This window comes from Equus asinus, chromosome 21, assembly GCF_041296235.1.
Source record: "Equus asinus isolate D_3611 breed Donkey chromosome 21, EquAss-T2T_v2, whole genome shotgun sequence".
Classification (NCBI taxonomy): Eukaryota; Metazoa; Chordata; class Mammalia; order Perissodactyla; family Equidae; genus Equus; species Equus asinus.
Genome location: NC_091810.1, coordinates 12,030,492 through 12,048,483, shown reverse-complemented (window position 1 = coordinate 12,048,483; position 17,992 = coordinate 12,030,492). Strand labels below are relative to the sequence as shown.

Here is a 17,992-nt window from a genome sequence, read left to right as displayed (position 1 = left end):
TGTATTAGGTACAAACTAGCAAAAGCTTTTGTTATGCAATAAATAGTCACATGTCATCTATTTAAAGACATTATAAATTAACAAATATTGACTTTATTGTTTTAATTTTCCTGCTAATTTAAGTATTTAATCTCGATTTTGGTGAAAGAAAAGCTTCTAAGTGGTCTTTGGAGCTTATTCATGCAAAACTAATAATGTTTTGGATAGTTTTGAAAAAGCTTAATTACAAATAATCTGTCAGGTTTCAGCCACTAGGTGTGATTAAGTCTGTACTACTTTTTGATACATAGCACAAATTAAAAAATGTATTAAATGTAAAGTTTAAGTTTTAAAAACAGGTATGATATGGTATAAATGGCAAAATCCAAGCTTATGAAATGAATGCAAGAAGCATCAGTCCTATCATGAAGGAAATCTAGAGAAATAAGAAATCATACGGGCAAAAATAAATTTACTTTCTGTCACGGGACAGACAATGAGCTAGTAAGATTAATTTTTATTAGAAAGACTAGATGGCCAGAGCAGAAGGCAGCTGGAGTGATACTACTATAAGAGCTCCAAGGCAGTGGGAAGGACACCCAAAGACAAAAGAAAGGGCCACTGTGGTCACACTCTACTGACTTCAACTTTGGCTTCCTATCAGTTTGCTAGGCTTAAAAACAAACAGTATTCTGGTTTCTCTATCTGCTGATGCCCAGCAAAGACATAAAGTGTTTAAAATTACAATATACTTTTGTGGAAATGATTATGCCATCACAGGATGAGTATTCTGGCTTCCTACTTAGAGTAAGAATTTTAAATATGGAAAAGACCTAAGAGTTACTTGCCTCAGGTCACATGGCTATTAAGCAGACAGAAGTGGGAGCAGGATCCAGCTTCTCTTCTTCCTACTTAGACGCTCCCTACAAATAAGCTGTCAGTATAAGCATCTTTCATAATTAGCAAGAATGGGAGGGATTATGAAGAACATAATATGAATACTCAATGAAGTCATGTCTATGAATAATATACTTTAAAATTCATTCTCCTAAATTACTTTAACACTTTAAAATCTTAAGTTTAATGTTCTATAAAATAAAAGGCATTTTATTAAAATGCAAGCCATACTCTTTTAGCATTCAACAACTACAACATTTTTCAATACAGCAGCCAGACTCAGCATAGCCATGCAATTAGGTATACAGGAAATTTCTTAACCTGAGGGGTCCAGCCTCCAATCACATAAAGTTTATTATTCACTGTTACTACAGCATGACATGCCAATTGTAGTGGAAGGGGAGACACCCTTTTCCAATTGTCCCGTTCTACGGAGTACTTATCAACACAGTTTGTAATAAGATACTGGTTTTTCATTTTCATCTGTCCTCCTATAACATAGAGGTCGTTACGGACACTGCCTAGAGCATAGAGCTCTCGAAATTCAGTTGTGCATAACTTTTCCCAAAACTGGTTTCCTCTAACATGATACCTGTAAATTAACAGAAATAGAACCCAGGATTAGCATTAACATGAAAACAACATATCCAAGAAACACACTTCATTTTCTTTTCCAAATAAAAACAACATGATTTGGTTCTTCTAATTGGAGAGGAAAAAAATAATATAAGGTACTGATACAGGTTTGTGCCTTTCTTCTTTGCAAAGACTGACGAACAAAATATAATGTGCATGGAAACAATTAACCATACCCACCTAAAGGATTTTATAAAAAATAATACATTGAAAAGGTATAGATTATCCAGGACTATCTTTCATTTACTAATTCTGGAAAAGAAAATCGAGAACAAATAGAAAAATCTTTCAGCAAATCATTTGTAATTTGCATTTCTGTAAATCACTAATCTTTTGTTTTAACATTTTGAACTGACAATGGGGAGAGAAAATGCCCAGATAAAACTAAAAAACATTGTAATTTGTAATAAAAGAATAAGTAAAAATAAAAAAAAATACAAAAATGTCTTATTCTGTGAACTAGAAGTCACACTTTAACACTACATTAAAGAAGTCACTTTTAGAGCAGAGAATCTGAAAATGTTCCAATTCGGAGATTTATAATGGGATTACGTAGGATATGTAGAATTTTAAGGATTGTTCTTATAGTTCTAACTGGCTTAGAACAAAGTCAAGAGCACCTTTAGGTGTATAAAAACCCACCAGTAGGTGTCTGCTGGGCATTTAACGTCTATTCTACTCCTCTAGGTATGGTAATTTCAGTAATTTATGCCACGAATAATTATGTTGGTCTGAGAAGAGTCTTGGGAGGTAGGGACACTTAGATACACAGTCTCTCAATATCTACTAGAGTCCAACACATTAACTGATTGTGTGTATGGCATTAGTCACTAAGTATATGATTTTGTGGCTATCTTCTGTCTTGCCTCTTGATGATGATGTCTATTCTCTCCAATCATGATTTGGGACACATAGTCGAAGGACAAAAGTACTTATGGGGAGAGTGGGATAAAATATGTGAAATCAGACCTGTTGTAGAAAATCCAGAAAGTACACCTGAATTCAAAACAAAACAAAACAAAACAAAAAAACCCAGGAAAATACAGAAAAAAAAAGTCCTGTTTGGAAGCAAATGAAGAAATTATAATGTGTGTGTTCTATATAGAGTACAGTTTTTAAGTATAGACTACTTATTTTGCATCAAATATTTGACAGTTAATCATATTATAAGAGTTTTTCCCAGTTGTTCTAGGCCAACTCTTACAGTCTTCCCTAGAGATAAATTTTTACTTCAGGATTGACAGGGAAGTGGGCAGATTATGTTCCTTTCCTCGAGGGCACGTCTGGCTTATTACAAGTCGAATGTGAAAATTTATCAAATCTTATGACAGCTGTCTTCAATGTAATTCTAGGTAGAAAAGCAAAGTCCCTAGAGTCATAGGGGATATTTTTCACTGCTATTTTTAATTGTATTAGATTTTAGAAGAGAAAGGAGAATTAGGTGTTTATAGGTGGGGGATATGGAAGTAAAGCCAATGGATAAATATATAAATAGAACTAAAAAATAGGTTTTAGTTTTCTGAGACATGGTTTAAGAAAATAGGCCAAGAACGAAATACATCCCAAGAAGGTTGGGAAATACATGTTTGCTGGGCAACTCACTAATCTGATTTTTGTTTTAACATTTTGAACTGAAAATGGGGAGAGAAAATGCCTGGATAAAACTAAAAACTTACTAAGAAAAATGGATATGACATAAAAAAGAAAGTAGTAGTGACAAAAGCATTCAACGTTCATAGAGGTTGATAAAGACATTGATATCCTCAGCTGTTTGTATACCAAAGTATGAAAGACAGTTAAAAGAGATGGAAAGGTATATATTTTTGAAAAGAAATGACCTACCAAAGTACTAGTCTACTTCCTTTTCTAGGTCAAGAAGAAATAAATCTGCATGGCAATCTACACATAGTAGAGGAAAACTTAAGAGAACTAGGAAGTCCCATTTGAGCCCAAAGCAATGCTTCTGATAATTTCATTATCTGCCTTGCTGACAATTTTATTATTAGAGGAAATGAGGAGGGCAGCTGATACTTTTACCTTAATTCGGACCAATGTGGAGGAGCTGGCTGGTGATGGGAACATGGCTAACTTCAAGATAGGTAAGAAGGGAAACATGGGGAATATAGTCAGAAATATGCCATAATAAAGGGAAGTAGCCTTTCAAAAAAAGTTTAGAAGAAAAATGTTTAAGGATCGAAACAGGAAGACACTTTGACAGGGTCAGACATTTGTTAAAAACAAATTCTAGAGTGACATCAGCATCATGGCGGAGTGAGTTGTTCCCTTTGTCACTCCCCTCTAAATTACAACTAAGTGCACATCCACTGACCAACAGAGGATTCCCCACACAGCACAACAGGATGACTAAGAGATCCATGTATCTATACATCTGAAGGTAGGTGGACTTGACCCTTGGGAAGCAGTGGAACTAAGGGAGTAGGCCCCTCCCCCTCTCCTGGCAGCAGCAATCCAGGGGTGGATCCTCGTGCAGTGGCCTGTGTGACTGTGAATGGAGGTGAGGATGACCCAGCCTGTGTGACAGCTCACGGAGTGGCAGCAGTAGCAGCACTCTGACCTGCACAACTGCGAGCAGAGTGGGCAGACAGAGCAGAGAAAACAGCCCCAGCCCCAGCCCCAGCCCCTGCCCCCAGTGATGGTAGGTAGAACCTGTGACCACAAGCATCAGGAACCACAGCAGAAGTGGTGACTCAGTCCCCAGTGGTGCCACCCTGACACTAGCTCCACCAGCAGCATTGGCTACAAGTCCCAGAGTCCCTGGGCCCCCACCAGCAACAGTGACACCCATGAACCTAGCACCCCTGGTAGTGGTACAACCAGCACCTATAGAAAACCCAGTAGTAGCAGCACAAGTGAGGCACGGGACAGCAGCATCCAGGCCCACAGAGACCTAGTGGAGGAACACAAGACCCAGGGGACCCCAGAAGCAGCAGAAGTGCTCACAGCCTGGTGAACCCAGTGGAATCACCTGATACTCAGCAACATGGTAAGCAGCAAGACACTAGCAACCCCAGAGGCACAAGCAGCACAAAGACAGTGCTGATGATACTTCTGGGAGAGGCAGTGGAGTGTGGAAAGTGTAGGCTCTCAAATACAAGGAGAAGCAGCTCAGAACCAAAGTAACAAAGCCGCACCCAAATACAAAAAGGTGATTATTACCACAAATGTGCCAGCAAAGGATCAAACACCATGAAGAACTACAGTAACACAGCAGAACAGAAAGAAAATGGGCTCAGGAACAAAACTAATGAACACAAGGAATACTATACCAAAGACACTGAAGCCCTAAAAAAACTCAAACAGAAATTCTCGATATGAAGAACACAATTAATGAGATGAAAAATAATGTAGAAAGCATCAAAAATAGAGCAGACCTTAACGAGGACAGAATTAGTGAGCTTGAAGATAAAAGTCTAGAAATGATTCCGGTGACGAGGAGAGACAACTAAGAATTTTAAAAAATTAAGAAATTCTTTGAGAAATATCCAACTCAATTAAGAAAAGTAACATAAGGATTATAGGTATCCCACAGGAAGAAGGGAGGGAGAAAGGAGCAGAGAGCTTATTCAAAGAAATAATAGCTGAGAACTTCCTAAATCTGGGGAAGGAACTGGACATGCAAGTACATGAAGTTAATGGAACTCCTAATTACCTCGATGCAAAAAGACTTCTCCAAGGCATATAATATTAAAGCTGTCAAAAGTCAATGACAAAGAAGAAATATTAAGGGCAGCCAGAGAGAAGAAAATAACTTAAAAAGGAACCCCCATCAAACTTTCAGTGGATTGCTCAGCAGAAACTCTACAGGCTAGGAGAGAGTGGAATAACAAATTCAAAACACTGAAACAGAAAAACTATCAGCCAAAAATACTCTATCCAGTGAAATCATCATTCAAATATGATGGGAAAATAAAAACTTTCCCAAACAAAAGCTGAGAGATTTCACTGCCACTAGACCTACCTTACCAGAAATGCTGAAGGGAGCCCTCCTACCTGAAACAAAAAGGCAAGGTTTACAAAACTTGGAGCAAGGAGATAAACCAGAAAATGTCTGTTCATCCAGACAGAAAGTCAACATGGAAACAGTGGCCTTAAATGAAACCGAGACCAAATGAACAATATATATACATATAGAACACTCTATCCCCAAACAGCAGAATACACATTCTTCTCAAGTGCACATGGAATATTCTCAAAGACAGACCATAAGTTGAGAAACAAAACAAGTCTCAATATATTTAAAAAGACTGAAATCATATCAAGCATCTTTTCTGACCACAATGGTATGAAATTAGAAATCAACTACAAGAAGAAAGCTGGGAAAGTTACAAATATGTGGAGACCAAACAACATGCTACTGAACGACCATTGGATCAATGAAGAAATCAAAGGAGAAATAAAAAATACCTGTAGAGAAAATAAAACGAAAAGACAACATACCAAAGCTATGGGATGCAGCAAAAGCAGTGCTGACAGGGGAATTTAGAACAATATAGGTGTACCTCAAGAAACAAGAAAAATCTCAAATAAACAAGTTTACACTATACCTAAAAGAAAAAGCAAAAGAAGAACAAAGCCCAAAGTCAGTAGAATGAAGGAAACAGTAAAAATCAGAGCAGAAATAAACAAAATAAAGACTAAAAATACAATAGAAAAGATCAGTGACACTAAGAGCTGGTTCTTTGAGAAAATAGACAATTTGAGAAATCCTTAGCCAGACTCACTAAGAAAAAAAGAGAGAAGACTCAAATAAGTAAAATCAGAAATTAAAGAGAAGAAATTATAACAGATAGTACAGAAAAACAAAGGATTCTAAGAGAATACTATGAAAAGCTATACACCAACAAATTGGAAAACCTAGAAGAAATGCATAAATTCTTAGCATTGTACAACTTCCCAAAACTGAGTCAAGAAGAAATAGAGAATCTGAATAGACCAATCACATGTAAAGAGACTGAAACAGTAATCAAAAACCTCCCAAAAAACAGAAGTCCAGACCAGTTGGCTTCTCTGGTGAATTCTACCAAAAATCCAAAGATTTAGTACCTAACCTTCTCAAACTCTTGTAAAAAACTGAAGAGCAGGGGACACTTTCTAACTCATTTTACAAGGCCAATGTTACCCTGATACCAAAACCAGACAAGGACAACACAAAAAAGGAACATTACAGGTCATTATCAATGATGAACATAGATGGAAAAATCCTCAACAAAATATCAGCAAATCAAATAAACAATACATTAAAAGGATCACACACCATGATCAAGTGGGATTTATACCAGGGATGCAGGGATGGTTTGATACCTGCAAATCAATGTGATACACCACATTAACAAAATGAAGACTAAAAGTCACATGATCATCTCAATAGATGCAGAGGAAGCTTTTGACAAGATCCAACATCGATTTATGATAAAAACTCTGAATAAAATGGGTAGAGAAGGAAAGTACCCCAACATAGTAAAGGCCATATATGACACAACCACTGCCAACATCATATTCAACAGTGAAAAACTGAAAGCCATTCTTCTGAGAACAGGAACAAGACAAGGACGCCCACTGTCACCAATCTTATTCAACATGGTACTCGAAGTTATAGAAAAATCAGGCAAGAAAAAGAAGTAAAAAGGATCCAAATTGGAAAGGAAGAAGTAAAACTCTCATTATTTGCAAGTGACATGATTCTCTCTATAGAAAACACTAAGGAATCCACCAAAAAACTATTAGAAATAATCAACAAATACCGCAAAGTTGTAGAGGACAAAATGAACATACAAAAATCAGTTACATTTTTATACACTAATAACAAACTAGCAGAAAGGGAAGTCAAGAACAGAATCCCATTTACAATTACAACAAAAAGAATAAAATATCTAGGAATAAATTTAACCAAGGAGTTGAAAGACCTATACACCAAAAACTATAAGTCATTATTGAAAGAAATCAAAGACAACATAAATAAGTGGAAAGATATTCCATGCAAATGGATTGGAAGAATAAACTCAGCTAAAATATCCATATTACCTAAAGTGACCTACAGATTCATCGAAATTCCAATCAGAATCCCAATGACATTCTTCACAGAAATAGAACAAAGAATCCTAAAATGTATATGGAACAACAAAAGACCCCAAATAGCCAAAGCAATCCTGAGAAAAAGAACCAAGTTGGAGGTGTCACACTCCCTGAATTCAAATTAGAGTACAAAGCTATAGTAATCAAAACAACATGGTACTAGCAGAAAAAGTGACACACAGATCAATGGAACAGAATTGAGAGCCTAGAAATGAAAGCACCCACCCATGGACAGCTAATCTTTGACAAAGAAGCCAAGAATATGCAATGAAGAAAAGAAAGTCTCTTCAATAAATAGTGGTAGGAAAACTTGACAGCCACATGCAAACGAATGAAAGTAGACCATTACCTTTCGCCACACACAAAAATTAACTTAAAGTGGATTAAATACTTGAATGAAACAGCTGAAAGCATAAAACTCTTAAAAGAAAATATAGGCAGCACACTCTTTCATATCAGTCTTAGTATCTTTTCGAATACCATGTCTACTCAGGCAAGGGAAACAAAAGAAAAAATAAACAATTGGGACTACATCAGATTACAAAGCTTCCTTACAGCAAAGGAAACCATCGACAAAAATGAAAAGACAACCCACCAACTGGGAGAAGATAGTTGCAAATCATATATCTGACAAGGGCTTAATTTCCAAAATATATAAAGAATTCATACAACACAATAGCAAGAAAATGAATAACAAATGATCAAAAAATGGGCAGAGGATATAAACAGACATTTTTCCAAAGAAGATATACAGATGGTCAACAGGCACATGAAAAGATGTTCAACATCACTAATTATTAGAGAAATACAAATGAGGACTACAATGAGGTATTACCTCACACCCATCAGAATGGCTATAATTAACAAGACAAGAAATAAGTGTTGGAGAGGATGTGGCAAAAAGGCAACCCTCATACACTGCTGGTGGGAGTGCAAACTGGTGCAGCCACTATAGAAAATAGCATGGAGATTTCTCAAAAAATAAAAATAGGAATACCATATGATCCAGCTAATCCACTACTGGGTATTTATCCAAAGAACATCAAATCACAAATCCTTTTTGAATTAGTGTTGCAAATGACTACAACATGGATGGACCTTGAGAGTATTATGCTAAGTGAAATAAGTCAGACAAAAACAAATACTCTATGATTTCACTCATACATGGAAGACAAACACATAGATAAGGAGAACAAATTAGTGGTTACCAGAGGAGGAGGGGGTGGGAGGAGGGTGATGGGATAAAGGGGCATATATGTATGGTGATGGATAAAAACTAGACTATTGGTGGTGAACATGATGCAGTCTATATAGAAACTGAAATATAATAATGTACACCTGAAATTTACATAATGTTATAACCCAATATGACCTCAGTAAAATAAGAAAAAATAAATAAATAATGATGGCAGAATTGTGGACTATTTTGGTAAGAAAAAAAAAAAGCTCTCTAAAGAAAACTGAGGTACCTGTACAAGAGGCTAGAAGATGGAAAGAAGGGTACCTAACCAAGAACAAGTATAAAACAAGTGGCATAGACCTATAAGAACCACGCCAGGAAAGCCAGAGCTTCCTCTTCCTTACGGATCTGATATCCTGGTTCTGTAGTCTCTACCTGATAATTCTGAAGACAGCTGCTCCTGCTGTTCAGTGCTGTGCTCTGCTACCATGAGCACAGGGCCAGGTCACTCATCCAGGGCTCTGCAGTCCCTCCCCTAGCACTACAAGCGGAGAGGAAACACATCTTCAAGGTCTGAATGTGTAAAACGGACAGGCCTATAGCTTGAAGCAGATAATGGAATACTAAAAGATGCCAGAAAAATTACTGACCTCTTAATTCTTTCTTTGTCCCAACTTCACTGTCAAGAAGAATTACTTCCTAACTGAAAAGTCTGAACAAACCCTGGTAAGAGGGAGCTGAGAGGGGAAGGATACTGAAGGGGAACTTTATTATCTAGTCTTTATTCTATGTGCATATTTCTTATTTACCCAGATTTAAGAGCTGAATACTAATACTTGCTGAATAAACAGTAAACAAATGCATGCGTCCTCACATACAAGACCTAGATGATATGCTCCTTCTTAGCAGACACTCTGGTTCCTTTTACAACTCTAGGATTGAAGTATTCCTAAGCTACATTTTATACTCTTGGAAGTTTAGGAAAGATCCACAAATTACGGATAGAGAATGAAAACTGATAGATAATTAGTAATTTTTGGTCAAGAAAAAATTACTTATTACTACTCTGCATTATGAACTAAAAAAATCAGTTCCAAGCAGTCAGCATTAATAAATTTTTCTTCCTATTAAAAGTTATATCAAGCTCTCCAAAAACAAAGCAATTACACCCCATAATATGGATAAATAATGAAATCTAAGAGTGAAAATATACCATGGAATCATAACATACACACATTTAACTTCTGCAAATTCAACTATATGTTCTTAACAAATATAGGAAGAGAAAAAGTAATTCTAAATTGTGGGTGATTTCATTATGAATTTTATATATACATAAAATATGTAATTAAAGGGTAATTTTGACTATATGAAATTCAAAATGTGATCATTCCTTCAGGAGTATTTTCTTCTACTGTTGTTAAGGTCAAAGCAAGATAATTGAAATAAATTTACAAACATATTGCTAGATACAAACCTATAGATTTCAACATTCTTGTTCCTTTGTCTAGAGAGTTTAGAGGCACTTGCTTCTCCAGCCACAATTATAGTGTTGTTTTCCATGACAACACCAGTACACACGTTTCCTAAACCCTCCCCATACTTGGGAGACGAGATGAAATAGGTCTTCCGTGATGCGGGATCATAACAAAAACTGGCATCCCCATAGTTCCTATGTCTTGACCTGATTCCTGAAGAATTGTTGCCAATGCAAAGCAAAAGACTAGTAGTCTCCATGCCATAACGAAGATTTAGAGAGTGCTGTTGGGGTGTCTTGATGGCTTTGAATGCATTTTGAATTATGTCAATGCAACCTGCATCACATAGAAGCATTGTGTTCCTTTTTAGGGCTTGTCTTAAAAAAGAAGGATTTATCAGTTCCAATCTGACTTGCTTCAAAAGCTCAACAAGATGCACTGTGCGTAATTCTCGATTATGATTTACCCATTTCAGAACTAAGTCCAGAATGCTCTCTTCTCTGGATATGTTAAGGTCATCTGATTTAACAAGTGTCAGAAATTGGTGCACTTCAGTTTCTAGTATTTCTTCATGTAAGCTCACCTCAGCAAAGTGCTGATATAAATATTTCTTCGATTGATCAGATAAATCTTCAGCTCCAATCTGCTTTGCAAAATAATAGATACCTACACAGTTCGAGGCATCCATATGGTCCATCATATATTTTTGACACACACTAAAGACTTCTTCCATCTGCATAAAATACGCAGCCATAGCTACAGTTTGTACATTGGCATTATTGATCTCCAAAGTCGCACTGTACATGTAATTTAATATTACTGATACACTTTCTGCTGTGATGTCATAAAGTATGACTTCCCGTTGAGTACACTCAAGTAGTCCACACGTGAACATAGCTTTGAAATAAGGACTAAATGCAGCCAGGACTAGTCTGTGGCAAGGAAATTTCTCCCCTTCCGCTATGAGAACTACATCAACCATTTCTGCTAATTCTTTCATATTCTTAACTTTATTCAGTAAATTCAAGCTATGTTGGTATTTTTCTTTTCCCTGAATCTTGCACTCCATGTTATATTCTTCAGTGTTTCCAAGTAAGTCTTTAAATGCAGCTTGATTCTTGAGGGGCTATTTGCATGTCTGACTACTCACAAAGCAACAGAGATGTCATGTAACATTCCTGAGGGGAAAAAAAGAAGCAGTTTTCTTCTAAGAAAAAATTTCTCTATAATTTAAAAAATGCAGTATTAGTTCTGATCAGTATTTATAAATATTATTCATTCCAAACAGAGCAGTTTAACTTTAAGACAACTACTTTTGTATCTAAAAATAATGTCATTGATTGTATAAACAGTAAATTATTAACCACTGCAATATTTTCTTAATCAGCAGCAGAGATTTTTCTAGGAGGGCTGGAAAGTCCTCCCTCCCAAGGTGAATGAAGAGAGAAGTGATAAGATGGGCATATTTTGCAATTCCATTCCCAATTACCAAATACAGCTGACCCACAGGCAGAGGACACACGGTCACTAGCTAACATTCTTTCTGAGGAGATGTAACATCACCATAAAGGTTATGTGGACCTCTCCAAAAAATGCAACCAAATGTTATAATGGTCAATCCACAAAATCACAATGGGGACACATAGGATGGCTGAAGAAAGAAAGTCCACTAAAATTCTGCTCAAACTTTGCTATGGGGCAAATAATTCAAAACAGTGCTTCGGAAAGCACAACCAGATGTCTACTGATCTGAGAATTCACAATACTTGAAACTTAAAATTAAACCGTCCTAAACTTAAAAAATGCACAAAAGCCATCCCATCTCTCTATCCTCCCTCCTTGCTCAGCTTCTCTTTGTTCCCTATTTCATAATGGCAGACACTGAATGACTTCCCGCTTTAAAAAGCACTGGTCTAATTAAAAGTCTTTTTAAGCTAGTTGCCACATCTTCTCCTTCCCCAGGGGAATGGAAACAGGATGTTTCAAGGAAGTTAATTAGCTGTTTTGACTTAAAGAAGGACATTCCTAGAGTCAGAAACCTTAATGTGAGGAGTGGATCTCAAGTCTCTGTCATCCTTTCTTGTTCTTACTTGGCTGTAAGTAGCATGCAATAAGAATAAATGTTGATGGTAGAAAATTCAGGACTAGGAGTTAAGGAGGGGAGGTGATAATTTCAACAATGTGAAAGCAAAATTTGTCGGCTGTAATAAATTTTCTAAATTTGTGTAATCCTGGAAAGGATTAGAAATCTCAATTATCTCAGTGAAAGATGGCAATTTTTTCAGTGTTGATAAAATTCATTTCAGGAAACAAGTGTGAAGCATGATAGGGATGTTTAACTATATAATGGCAACTATAAAACCTAAAAATCACTGTGGTGAAGAGTGCAGAAGTATAACAACTAGTCGATCTTAGAATCTGAATACTTGAAATACGAATAAAACCCTCCTTGCCAGATTTCCCGGCATTAATGGCTCTGTTTTATTTTAATAAAAGCTTTAGACTTTGATAGGGCGTGCAGGTTAAAAGTGAAACCTTTGCTTTTGTTTGTTTTAGATTTTTACAAAGAGAATCCAATTATGAGCAATTAAGAGGTCATTATATATTCTGAACTCTCCTACAACACATTATGACCAGACCAAATCATATTATGAAGGCTTCTTTATACATAAACATATCAATCAGCTTTATAGATGACAGCTGTTACTTTGAATCGAAAAGCATAAAAGCTTGCTTTATTTGGTGGGGAAGATTGGCCCTGAGCTAACATCTGTTGCCAATCGTCCTCTTTTTGCTTGAGGAAGATTATCCCTGAGCTAACACTTGTGCCAATCTTCCTCTATTTTGTATGTGGGATGCTGCCACAGCATGGCTTGATGAGCAGTGTGTAGGTCCATACCCAGGATCTGAACCTGAGAACTCCGGGCCACAGAAGGGGAATGTGTGAACTTAACCACTACACAATCATGCTGGCCCCATAAAAGATTTCTTATAAGGAAACAATTTTTTTTTTTTTGGCTGAGGAAGATTCGCCCTGAGATAGCATCCACTGCCAATATTCCTCTTTTTGCTTGAGGAAGATTGTCCCTGAGTTAACACCTGTGCCAGTCTTCCTTTATTTTGCATGTGCACTGCCACAGCATGGCTGCCGCCAAGTGGTGTAGGTCTGCACCCAGGAATTGAACCTGGGCTACAGAAGCGGAGCCCGCTGAACTCAACCACTAGGCCACAGGGCTGGCCCCAAGGAAGTAAATATTAAAAACTTCCTACTATTCAATTTGTACTGATATACAAGAATCCCTCAAAGGATACCAACACTCACAGTGCTAAAAGGCCAAGTGCAGTTTCCAGATAGGATAGCTAGATCTAACACACTGCAGGCAGTTTAGACTCATTAGTTCCTAAAGTGTTGACCATGATGTTGCTAGGACAGAAATGAGATGCTGGGGGACCAAATGATATGACCACAACCTTAGGATTTCGTTATCTTTAAGACATAAACAAACTATCCTTGTTGAACTTTTTGGCATAAGGCTATTTTAATAAAAACACAGGTGGCATTAGTTTCAAAGAGAGATTAAAAATGGAACAACTAGTAGATTATGCACTTGTTTGCTTTATAAACACACTATAGGTAATATCTTACAAACAATGTTATAGTGGACAGTGTTGAGTCTCCCCTAGTACCCAACTGCCTTCTCTTGTACCACTGGGGTAGGGTGGACTCCCATACCCCTCACCACTGTGACTGGTTCAGGGATGGGTATGAGATCTGAAATTGGCCTAATTAGAGTGAAGCTCAGGGCTCTGGTTCAATGGTTGGGGTGTCCACGTGCTGTATAGATGGGAGGTCTGGAACTGTGGCAGCCATGTCCCCATAAGCTAGCATGAGGACAAAGCCAATACAGGGAAGAAGGCAGAAAATCCAGAGCAATGGAGTTTGAAACATGCCTTATATCTCTATTTTTCAGTTTTGAGAAATGAACCATTCCTTTATTATTTAAGTTAGTTTGAATTGGGATTGCTGTCATTTGCACTGAAGAGTCCTTACTAGTATTGAGAAAAGATTGTCTAAGGGAATTACATGTCATATAAAATTTTACTTTTGTTACATTCTCATATTTTCTATTATTACACCATCAGGTAAAAGAACCACAGAAATCTCTACTTATCCTGATTTCTCCTTGATGGAAGGCAACAATCACTAAGTCACTCTTCTGAGTTAACCTCTTCTCATTTAATGGCCACAACATTTTATAGGTGCAGGAACTGAATCTTGAACCCAGTTCTGTCTGACTCCAAAGGCTACACCCTTAACCTCTCCCTCTTGTGCAAGGGTCAGCAAAGTAAGCCCAGAGGGTAAATATTTTAGGCTTGTAGGTCATACAGTCTCAGTTGTAATGACTCACCTCTGCCATTATCGTGCAAAAGCAGCCATAGACAATACATAAATAAATGAGCGTGACTGTGTGCCAATAAAATGTTTTATGGACACTGAAACTTGAATTGCATACATTTGCATGTCATAAAATAGTATTCTTATTTTGATTCTGAAAAGCCATTTAAAGTTATAAAATGCATTCTTAGCTCATAGAGTATACAAAAACAAGCAGCACGTCACTGACTCCTGCTCTAGTGTCATAAACAAATCGATTTTCTAGGTTACAAGTAGGACAACATCCTATCTGGGTGCCTAATCTCCACTTCTCTGCTTAAATCCAGTTGAAGAATTTTGAGAAGGGGAATGGTGAGATTCCTATTTAAAAAGATCATCTGGCTGTCCCCAGGGTTCCCAAGTATAAATCAATTTTTTAAATAAATACTTTATTTGGATGCAGCTTCTCTGCCATACACATTGACTTCAACAATAAAAAATACTTTTAAAACAGAAATAACTGTTTTAAATATTCTGAAGGAACATTTCAGAATTTTTAAAATGTGCACAGATATTTAAGCATCCCTTCCTTCCTTGCCTTTCATACAACTCCTCGAAGCTACTCTAATTTAGGCTATAAATTCAGACCAAATGAATTTACTGATGGAAATCCTGAAAACGACCTGGGCAGTTAAATCAGCCACCACACTTCAAAAACCATTCTCCACATTGTTTCTCATACATAGAAGGTGCAGGGAAGGCAGTGGCATTGCAGACGGGGGCTTTGAAGTGAGACAGCCCTGGCTTTGAATCTCAGTTTAGCCACTTGCTGTAATCTTGAAATTATATAACCTTTCTAAACCTTGGCTTCTTCATCCGTGAAATGGGGATAATGTAAAGTAGTCAGATCAGTCCTTGGCATCCAAGTGCTCAATAAAAGGAAATTATTGTCACTTTACAGTGGTGTAGCACAGTGTCACTCAGAGTCTAGGAATAGGGTCTTCGGCTTGAGTTACTGAGGCCTGGGTTTGAATCCTTGCTCCTCCATTTAGCAACATGAGCAAGTTTCTCAGCCTCTTTCAGTTTTCCCACCTGGGATTAGTTTTGAGAATTATAAAGAATAGCTGGGAGAATTAAATAAGGACACGCATTTACAATACATAATTTGCTTGGTAAAATTTGCTTGGTAAAGTTGAAGAAGGATACACCTATACAAATAAATTTCAAATAATAACAATGTTTGGGTACATATACAACTGCTTGTGGGGACAGACACAGCTCATAAATAAAAAGAGAGCTGACAGCAACTTTTTCTTGTAATGAGGGCATAGAAGGCATTCTCCTTTCATCAGCAAAACAAAATTGTACAAATGTTCTCAATGATATCAATGGCAAGTTATTCTCTGCTCCAATTTATAGAAGATTGAATTGATGCATTCATATTAATAGTACCCGTAATAATGGAGAAAAATGAGTAGCAAAGATAAATATAAATCACAAGAATAAAGCCTAATTACTTTGCAAACCCAAAATGCAGTTATACCCAAATCCATTACAGCGTTTTGAAAAATGGACCGCTATAGATTTTAACGTGGAATAAAATGTTAATTTACTTAAACTGACAATGTTTTATAATATTCAATTTTATCATCTTTATATTATCTTTAAAGTTGCTAATTTTTCAAAGTAATGATTGATACACGACCATGTCTTCTTTTCTACGAAAACTCTTCATGTTTTGAAGTTAAAATTAGTTTAAATTCATGGCAGCACTGTTTGAAATAGCAAAAATTTGGAAAAAACCTAAATACCCATTAACAGGAGAACAGATAGACTGTAGTATATTCATTCAAGAGAATATTGTACAGAAAAAAATGAATAAACTAGGACTACAAGTATCAACATGGATGAATTTGACAAACATAATAATGTACGAAAAAGACAGAAGAATAGATGCTGCACACCATTGATATCATATTTAAAATATGCAAAACAATATTATATATTCTAATACAGCAAATGATGATATATTCTGACAGTAAATATAAACAACTGATGAATCTGGTAAAAGTATATAGGAGTTTTTGTACTATTCTTAGAACTTTTCTGTAAGTTTGAAATTATATTAAAATAAAAAATTGTGTTATCTTTTGAAAATCTAACCCACTGCAAACTATGTCTGTGCATATTATATATAGAGAGAGGATACATAGACCCATTATGAATTTTCTTTTTAACTCTCAAAGTGTAGGCAGAACAATTTATAAGCATTGGAAAATACGAAAGCTCACAACCTACTTATCCAGTCTGAACGAGAACTGCTTTGAAAACTTGTGGCTGTAGTCCTCCCTCCGCAATTTCCTGGCATCAGCCTCTATGAGGGGGAAAGGCAGAAACAATTCCTTCCTACTCCTGCTTTGTGGTAGGAAAAAGTTACTAGATTCCTGAATTGGTATGCATTTTTTCCCCATAGACATGTTCAGTATGGCAAGTAGGTTATAATATGATCTGATAGAGCTGATAAACATCAAAGCCTTGAATTTTATTGATGAAAAAAGTGGAGACCTGAGAAATGACTAGGACAGGCTCCTAAATTCCACTCCGTTAAGACTCCATTCAATAGACTTGGACGGGCAACCCAAGGAATGTCAACATTATGATATCAGAAACTGATGTCCCAATGCCAATATATCATGTATAAAACCATTAACTCACATTAAAAAAATTATCCTGAGCCTATTTTCACCAACACTATCCCTCATCAGGCATTACAAGGCCCTTCACATCATGTACCTCCCAACCTTTCCTGCCTCAGCTCCTGACTCCTCTTCCTTGTATTTTTCAATCTTTTAGTAGTACTGAAGCACGAACAATTCTAATGCATCCAGGCCTTTACACATGCTGTCCTCTACGTCTGGAATAGCCTTCTTCCTCTCCCACCTGAGAAAATGTAACTGGCTCTTCAAAATGCAGCTCAAACATCACTTCCTCAGCGAGCCTTGCCTGCCCCTCCTCTCTTGTATCTTGAACATAGTGGTTGTTGCTCTGCTGTTACCACAATTTACTTACACATATGCTGCCTCCCCTTTCTGTGAGAGCACATGGAGGGTAGGGGACTCATGTCTTAATCATTTCTGTATTCTTAAAATTTGTCTGTGATGATGCCTGGCACATAAGAGTTACTCAATACAGTTTGTGCAATTAAATGAAGGCTTGGATTAGTTCTAAATTATAAGTTCATGAACATCTTTCTTTTTTTTCTTTTAGGTTATATACATGTTAATAAACCACTATCTTGAAGATTTTTTTCCTACATATAAAAATTGTGCTTGATGCTGCAAGTTGCTATCCCTT

At 36.7% G+C, this 17,992-nt stretch overlaps 1 protein-coding gene across 9 annotated transcripts in view; it reads right to left on the bottom strand.

Moving 5' to 3' along the window:
- KBTBD12 (kelch repeat and BTB domain containing 12) overlaps window positions 1-17,992 on the bottom strand; it is a 100,351-nt gene that overhangs the window by 80,807 nt on the left and 1,552 nt on the right. For all 9 annotated transcript variants that reach the window (XR_011496488.1, XR_011496487.1, XM_014846106.3 and 6 more), the window contains 2 exons: window positions 10,263-11,441; window positions 1,198-1,468 (listed from right to left, as the gene is read on the bottom strand). Coding sequence is in view for 7 of the 9 variants with exons in the window: in XM_014846106.3 (XP_014701592.2) it covers window positions 1,198-1,468; window positions 10,263-11,332 (1,341 nt within the window). In the remaining 2 variants the exon portion in view is untranslated. The remainder of the gene's footprint in view (window positions 1-1,197; window positions 1,469-10,262; window positions 11,442-17,992) is intronic.